The 9,313-nt window shown below is 36.3% G+C and overlaps 1 protein-coding gene across 1 annotated transcript; it reads right to left on the bottom strand.

The window, feature by feature from the left end:
- Positions 1 to 2,980: 2,980 nt before the first annotated feature.
- On the bottom strand, positions 2,981 to 3,493 carry LOC122063065 (disease resistance protein RPV1-like). The gene has a single exon (XM_042626722.1). It carries the CDS (start codon positions 3,491 to 3,493, stop codon positions 2,981 to 2,983), a length of 513 nt encoding a protein of 170 aa, XP_042482656.1.
- Positions 3,494 to 9,313: the final 5,820 nt, after the last annotated feature.

Here is a 9,313-nt window from a genome sequence, read left to right as displayed (position 1 = left end):
TATGCATTCTGATTGTTTTGATGATTTCCTGTATATACTTGATATATGAATTGTACTTTTGTTGTGTAATTATCATGCCTTCGGGCCCACATGTATATAATTATTGTATCACAATTCGGGTATCAAGTATATGGGATTTATTCACAGGTAAAACTTAGTCTTCCGCTGATCTGATGAACTTATGTTAGTGTGCGTATGCTGTGGTGGAATACAGTATCTGATGATCCTGGCAGGTTTGGGTTAACCGGTGTTAACTCGATCACCGCTCCGGTTCAGTGTGAACGGGGTGTAACAGAAAAGCTCCAGAGATTCACAAAAACCCAATTCTTCAGCTTCATATACTTCTTCCACTCCAATTTGCTTTACCAGATCCTTATCTCTAGTGGTTACAATGATTCTACTTCCTGGGCCAAACCAATCACATGTTCTCCCTCCACAAAATGCATTAAACTGATACAATTGATCTACATCATCAAGAACAAAAAGAACCTTTTTGCATCGGAGTCTTTCTCGAATAACGTTTACTCCTCTAGCAACATACCTTATTTGTAAATTCTCTTTATGTAGGATATCAAAAAGAAGATGTTCTTGCAAATAGGTTAGACCATTAGGTTGTTCTGAAGATTCCCTAACATTTGTAAGAAAGCTGCTGCCTTCAAATTGGAGAAATAATAGATTGTAAATGGCCTTAGCAATGGTTGTCTTACCCACTCCACCCATGCCGCAAATCCCAATGATGCGAACATCATTTGACTCAATATCTAGCAATACATTGACCTTTTCCACACGAGAATCTATTCCAACTGGATATTTGGCAACAAACAATGGTGTTTGATTTACTTTAGTTAAGATTTCATCGACAATCTTCTGGATAAATTTTGACTCATACCTACAACCCAATTAGAAAATAAAATAGTGCGAGACATAAAAGAAAAAGGAAAGGGGAGAGTGCAGTAAATTTGTTGAATTTTTATTTATTTATTTATTTCTATAATAATATAAAGTAGCATATAAATACATAATACCCATACATAATAATAATATGGTATTTTAACAATGCAAAATCAGAGACGAACACCAATTAAAAAGTAAAAAAAGAAAAAAAAATGGAAAATAATGATATCAATTTGTTCGAATGAGTCCTCTCAATATTTTTCTTCTAAGATTATTAGTTTTCAAGTTTAAATTTTTTTAAGCACAAGAAATCGCTTCTTAGTCACATGGCTCTTATGCCAATGCACTAGCCAATGATAACAGTTCCACAGGCATTGACCCAGGGGGTGGGGTGGTATTTTCAACACCCCTGTGTTTGCATATAGGGGTGCACGATCAGGTAGCTTTCTTCTTCTTATCCTTAAATTAAGAAACATTTAATGATAGGCAATGTATGATTATGATAGTTGTCAAGGCGCTGCCTAAGTAACAAAGTGGTTCTTTAATGCCTAGTTGACCGGCCATCATATTGTTTATGGTTTGCAGACAAAAATAAGAAGGGAAATTGGGGAACTCTTTGAGAACAGAAAAATAAGAAGAAAAAAAATGGAGAGAAGCCAAGCTAGAGTGATAGATTCTATTATTTTATTGTGATCCTATTGGGTGTATAGCCATTATTACCCAAGCTGGAGGAGAAGGAGAGAGGTGTTAGTGCAACCACCACCCTCTATTGCTGTGGATATCATAGAGAAGAAGGCCATGGACTTCTTTTGTTAAAATATAACATTATACATCATGGTTTTTTAGCTTTATAAATTGCCTCTTCATATTCACAAGTAAAAAAATAAATATTATTAAAATTTATTACAAAATAATAATAATAATAATAATGATAAAATAAAAGTTTCATTTTACATATAGAAACTCCTCAAAATTGTATCTTAAATACATCTAAAACCCCTGGGAGAATAAGTGATAATGCTGTTAGCTTCATCTACATGAGAAATGATGATAAAGCGCAAATCAAAGTAGATAGAGTTTTTGAATTAAAATTGAATGATAGAACAATTTTTGATCTAGTTGACTGTTACTATGCTACTCTTAGCTTAAGGATAAATTGGTTATCTGTTTCAATGTTGAAAAAAACTTAGATATATTTCATTGTTCAGAAAATGTCGGGTCTTCATTTTCATCTTCAATTACTTGATAATTCCCGCAAGCACAAATTCCCCTTCGGGCCCTTTGAAATCAATCCACAAACCCGTACAATGAATACAAGACATTGTACCCAATATTCTGCATCATATATCGTAATCAGTTGCATGGCTGTCCTGTAAAATTTTCCATTTAAGTTTTAAAGAAATAAATTGATCGCACAACCCTACTATGTGTGAGTATGGTTATAAAATATCAGTATCCACCACAATTCCCAATCCTATATCGGTGGAACATGACGAATCTGTCCAAAAAAAATCTTATTAAGGGAAAATCTGTCCAAAAAAATGAAGTTTTTATTGAAATTAGGGGAGAAATTGTTCGATAAAAATTAAAATCTAATACATATCGATATCTTTTGTTAGCGAAGATCGATGAGCAAATCCTAATACTTGATATTTCAACCATGTGGTCATGGGTTCAAGTTTGGAAAATTAAAGTAGCCCCTCTCACCCGCCAGATAAAGCTACATAGATATATATATTATGAGTTTCCTCAGACCTCACAATAGTGAGAGCACCATGCACTGAATACGTCGTTTTCTGACAGATCCCATACCAATCCACTAGTTAGGTATAAGGGGGAAAATGGTCCAAAAACAGATCGGTATCAAGTCCGATCCTCATTGATATAGATCGGTATCCGTTGAGACCAATCCCTAGTTTTAAAACCCTGATCCTGAGTTTGACTGGAACTCTGGAACGGTCACTTCCCAGGTTGAGTCGCTATAGGTCAACAAAGATACAAAACTTAGTTCTCCCATCAATCTCTTGATTCAGCTTTTCTGATGGACAAAAAATCAAATAAATAACAGAGAAGGATTGAACAATACTTACCCATTTGCAATGTTCTGCAAATCCCACCCAGACAAATTCGCTGCTTCAGTGAGTGCTTTCCTCCAGCTCGCCACCTTCTCCGTCTCCAACTTGAACTGAATCTCATGCCTATCAAATGCTTGCGCAAAAGTCCCACTCTGTTTCCGAACATCAGATGGATCCACGTAATAAAAGATCGGGAGAACCGTTTGACCGATTGTTCTCTTACATTCAAGGATCTTCACCAGCTCATCGAGGCACCATCTTGAAGAAGCATAATTCTTGGAGAAAACTATTAGTGCAATCCTTGATTCTTCAATGGCTTTCACCACTTCCAAGGAGATATCTTCTTCTCTCCTGAGTTCATTCTCGTCTCTGTATGTGTTAATCCCGGCCCGAGTCAAAGCGGCGTAGAGGTGGTCAGTGAATCCCTTACGTGTGTCTTCACAGCTGAAGCTGAAGAAGACTTCATGGGTCCATGGACGGGGGAGAGAGTAAGAAGAAGAGGTTTTGTCTCCTTGGTTGTTCATTGGAGTAATGGATAAAATAGTTGGGTCTTGATGGAGGAACTCTGATTTGTTTCTGATGAATTGGAAGAGCTTATAAGGTGGTTCACCACTAAGCAAGGCAGCCCTGAAGAAATGGTTGGTGGATGGTGAAGTTCTCTTGTTTTCAACTCGTTTGCTTGTTTTGGGGAGAAAAAAAAAAGTTCCTTTTTTTCTTTCTTTGGGACCATGATTTTAGCGACTATGCCTTGGGGGAGAGTTAACAGGGTGTTAGATCAAACACCAAGAAATACGAATAAAGAAAGACAATAGATCCGTACGACACAGAGATTTAACGAGGTTCACACACCAGGGTGGTGTGCTACGTCCTCGGGCGAAGAAGAAGATGATTCACTATGCAGAAGAGAGATTACACCCTAACAGCGGTAAGGAAGAACTCGCCCTGAAACCCTAGCTTCGTGAAAACCCTAGAATACAATGACTCTCAACAAGCAACAGTACATTATATATATACTCCAAATAGCAGTTCGATCATCGGGTCGCGGTCGATCCCTCTGCCCTCTGCTTCCATCACAGATCTCAGAAAATTTCCCATTCGGGTCGCCACCAAAATATGTCGGATCGGGTCAATCTTCAAAACGGGTCAAGAATTCGAGACAAACTTAACACAGGGGCCTATAGGAAACTGTATACCGGAAATTAGGGGTGTCAATGGGTCGATTTGGTTTGATTTCGATCTAGTTGAATCGGTTTTGGTCTAAAAATGTGGGAGATCAAAACCAATTCGTTAAGGAATTTCGGTTTTGGTCAAGTTAGGTTTCGGTCCGGTTTGTTTTCGATTTATTTCGATTTTTTAATATTGGGTTAGTATCAGTTTAGATCGGTTTATTATTGGGCTTGAACTATAATGAAATCTTATATTCATAACTTATATGACAAGATTTGAGGAAAAAAATACTTTAAATTTAGGATTAAACCATGGATTATCGTTGTAAAAGAAAGATAAGTAATATTGAAACCAATGGATACCAAATCACTAAGAAGATAATTAATTGATATTGAAATCACAAAATAAACCCTATTATTCAATCATTCATTTAACTATTCAACTAGTTTTGTATAGTGAACAAGGAAATCAATGGAAGCATTATTACAATTTACAAATCAATATCTCTATTCATAACCTAATACTCAATGATTTGTAACAATTCCTTTACAATAAAAAATATTCTCACTAATATTGTAAAAATAGATAATTAATTCACCAATTTATAATCTCATAATCATTTATTTTTTTATCGATTTCGTTCAGTTTAGTTTTGGTTTAGTTGTTGGTCAGTTTGATTTAGATCGATTTGCAGTCGATCTCTATATACCTCAGTCGAAAACCAATCCAATAAAAATTGTTTTGATTCGGTTCGAGTTTTATCGATCAATTTTATCAATTCAGGCTAGGTTTTGACACTCTTATCGAAAATAGATAGACTTTATGAAGCGAACCCACTGGGAGTCAAGTTGTTGATTATCTTCCAAGCTACCCTCCCAATAAGAACCCTGTCGTGAAGAGCAGGATCGAGGATTGTTTCTCGTTTCTACAACTCTACTTTGGGCATACCCTTGGAGAATACATTATCTTTTGTCATGTTTATCGTTATGGTAATCAAGTGGGTGATTGTTTAGCATATGTAGGCTTCATTTAACAAAAAAAAAAAAAAGTTAACCTCTCTAGAACTATAATATGGTTTTTTTGTCAACTCTCCGTGCCGCACCTTCCTTTTCCCAATAGTCTATAGTCCAATAATTGGTGAGATGTTACCTGTGCATTGACTAACCCCAATAAGATTATGAAAAAAAAATAACCCCAATAAGCTATGGTCATATGCTTGTAGATGTCCCTTTCAGTTTAGAGGGAAAGAGTCATAAATAAGTTGTAAACATAATCTTAAAGTTCTCTGAGCTCTGACACTGTACATCCCCCTTGAAGTGGTCGGTTTAGGGTTTCTGAAATGGGGGTATGAGCTCAGTTGCTAGTTTAATCTGTTCATTTCCAAGCACACTTCGATCTATATTGGCTTCTCTGAATCAGAGATGACTGAGGTTGTTTGTTTGTTTAATGGAGAAAGTTTTTTGATTTGGGGATCTGCTGTGTTTTTTATGCCGTTATTATGAAAGTGAAGCTAGAGCTCAATGGGATTGGGAAGAGTGAGGAGATTTAGTCTTTACAGATTGAGTCTCTCTGAAGCTAATTTCCCTGTGTTGCATTCTGAGAAGCAGTTCTGTTGGAGATCGCTCAATAAACCGATCTCTTGGCCATATGTGTGTGGAGTGAGCAGTGTTTGCCTCCCTAAAGCAAAAAATTTCTATCACTCTTATGTGCTTACCTTACATTTCATTAAAGCCCCTACTCATGCTTATTTTTTTATATAACTCTCTTTCTCCTATAAAAATTTAAAATATTCAAATTATCCTTAATTTTCCTTGTTAACTACTTAGTCCTTTTTTTTCATTAACAAAAGTGGGGCCCATTCATCTTCTTTTTTCTTTTTTCTTTTTTTTTTTTTTTAAAAGTCAAAATTTTATTAAAAAAAGGAAAAAAGAAAATACAACTCAAACAAACCTGATATACAAAGCCCCACCTTCGGCATGGCCATCAATAGGGGAGAATAAATCAGAAAAAAATAAGAAAATCGAAACCGAGGTCTCGAGTCATGATCATGAGCAATCTCAGATCTGATATTGGATGGGAAAGTAATATTTGAGTCCGAAGATCTTGATTTTGCTACACCCTTGGCAAGGAAATCTGCCACACCGTTTGCTTCACGAAAACAATGAGAAAATTTTACTTTATAGAATCTAAGCACTTAATTGAAATCCAATCTTGGGTTGCATACCATGGAATGGATTGGTTTTGAATCACTACCACCACTGCTACTGAGTCAGATTCAATCCAAAGCGCACCAATATGTAGCTCCTTGGCTTTGAGAACTCCTTTTATTAGGGCTTTAAATTCATCATAGAAATTTGTTTGGATCCCTAAGTACATCTTAAAAGACCTCACAACAATACCCCTGTGATTTCTTAGAACACCTCCCACTCCAGCTCTTCTTGGGTTTCCCAAGGAGCATCTGTCCACATTCAATTTCATTAACCCCAAAAGATTTACACTAGAAAACCTCCAACATCAATAGGGCCTTACCAGTTGAAGTTGAAAGACCAAGTTTGCGATAGCATAAATGATCCACTAGCTGCTTGATCACTCTAGACAAAGTGAAGCTTGCTTCCTGCAAATCCCTTATGGTCTTCTCGAAAAGAATGACTTTAAAGTTAGCATTCCCATCATGATGATGATCATTCCTTTCCCTCCATATATTGTCTGCTACTACAATAAATCCCATTGAGCAAGGGTCGTAGACAGAAATTACTCTCCGCTTTCTGATCCACCAGAGAGATAGCTAGTTGATGTCATTAGGATTTGGTCAGGATAGGCCAAAGTGGTCAATAAACATATTCCAATGGGAAACCGAGAAGTAATGACCTGTAAATATATGCTTAAAAGATTTAGTGTCCAAACCTTATAAACTATATTTTGAGACAATAGATACTCTCTTGCCAGAGATGTTATCATCCGTTGGAAATTTCTTGTTCATGAGGCACTATCCAAAAGTAGATTGCCTTGGTTGCAAAAAATTTCCCTAGACAAGAGAAAACCAGGGACCTTAGGATTTCTTCTTCTTATCTCATTCCATTGCAGAGAAAGAGGAAAAAAAACCAGAAGTATTGGCACTCCAAATACATCTGTCCTCCACATCATGTTGGGGCAACCTAATCAACCAGATAGCAAAGAATGTATTTCTAAGCACATTTGATCTAACATCAGGAATACTCCAATTGTAGTTTTTGATTATTTCAAACACATTTAGAGAGGAATGACTCAGAGAAGCAAGAGATTGGCCATCTAAATTTGCTGATGAATTTTCTCCCAGCCAAATGTCATTTCAAAGACTGATGTTCTCACCATTTCCCACAATCCATCTCTCTTTACTAGAAATAAAAGGGCTACACTTTACGAATACCTGGCCAAATCGATGATGACTTGTAAGATTTTTTAGGAAGCCCGTTACTTAGAAATCAAGCTTTGTAAAATCTACTGATGACTGAATTCCAATGCTTTATGTTCTAAACTTACTTACATAGAAGAGATTTATTAATGTCTCGGAGTCTGCGAATATCCAGACCATCTTCTTCCTTAGGCTTGTAAGTATGGTCCCACTTGACAGTCACTGCTTTAGATGAATCCACATTTCCTGACCGGATGAAATTCCTAATCCATTTTTCCATCAAATTGATTAAGGAGGAGGGCCACCAGTACACAGAGAAATTATGCGCTGGCATTCCCAGTACAATAGAGAGAACCAAATGCACTCTACCAGCCATAAAGATGAGCTTTCTCTTCCAACCCGACAAGCGCTCTCTGATTTTATCCAATACAGGCATTAAGAACTGATTCTTAACTCTCCCTTTAGAACTTTGTACTCCAAGATATTTAGTAGAAAAATTGCAAGAACTAATGCCCAAAGTCTCTAGAATGCCAAGCTTCCTTGAAGGAGAAATTTTCCCCAGAAAAAATCTTAATCTTCTCTAAATTCACATGCTGCCACAAAAATTCTTGATACTTCTTCAAGAAATCATTTAGATTTCTAATATAATTATGTAAGGATTCATAAATATGAAAATATCATTTGCAAAAAATAAATGAGTAGCAACCAACTCACCTCTTGGCCCATGCAGAGCTTTGATTTTCTTATCTTGCAATAATTTCTTCAGGCCTCTACATACAACCTCTTCTGCCATAATGAAAAAAAATATGAGAGATTAGGTTACCTTGATGCAGACCACGCTCCACCCTAAAATATCCCACCAACCCTCCATTAATTTCTTCTTCTTCTTCTTCATCATCATTGTCTTCTTTTTTGGCAGAAGCATCCATCGCTAGATAACACAGCGACAATCCCATTCTTCTCTGCTTTTTTATTTACCTTTTTCCATTTCTTCCCACAAAAATAATTTGATGATGAAAAAAGTGAGGAAAATCGATAATCTGTAGAATCAAACACTACATAGATACCAAGAAATGTAATAGAGAAGATTTATGGAGATGTGGTCCTGGCTTGGTCATCACCTCATCCAGTGATCATCCATGCCATATTATTTATTTTCACACAAAATATGCATACATACATAACAGACAACGATATGGTCCAAACCAAATTATTTAGTGTGAAGGAGACTAGTGTAGATAGATAAAGCTTTGCCCACCACAGTCGAGTTGAAGATAACATGCTCAGAGACAACCACTATTTGAGTGCCAAATTTATCCCATAATATATACCCAATACCCCCCATACGAGCTTCCTTTTGGGGGAGTTGCATCACGACTTAGTTCATAAAACCTTCGGAAGAAGGCTCCCAGGAACCTGCTTGCAGGGGAGAAATAAATGTAGCTTTATTAATTTCCAGAAAAGATTGTTCTGCATGCTTTATAAAGGTTTGACTCAACCATATGACTAGCCTTGTATTAGAATTTCCCAGTGTATTTTAAACTATTAATCTGTTTCGCTCATTTTCACTTTAATTTTGACATTTTAACCAAGGTTTCTCCATGAGTTTTCCCATGTTGAAGAGTCTATTCTACTGAAATTTTACATATGGATAGGAGTTTAAGGATCCTACTCGATGCTCAAATTTTAGCACCTTATATAACATGCAAGGCCCCCAAATATAATATATGGCGCTTGTATTGATGATTATAATTTCTTGTATGTTCCAAAGGACATTAACTATTTG

The sequence above is a fragment of the Macadamia integrifolia genome, unplaced genomic scaffold (assembly GCF_013358625.1).
Source record: "Macadamia integrifolia cultivar HAES 741 unplaced genomic scaffold, SCU_Mint_v3 scaffold1186, whole genome shotgun sequence".
In the NCBI taxonomy this organism is placed as follows: Eukaryota; Viridiplantae; Streptophyta; class Magnoliopsida; order Proteales; family Proteaceae; genus Macadamia; species Macadamia integrifolia.
This window is presented reverse-complemented; position numbering and strand designations above follow the sequence as displayed.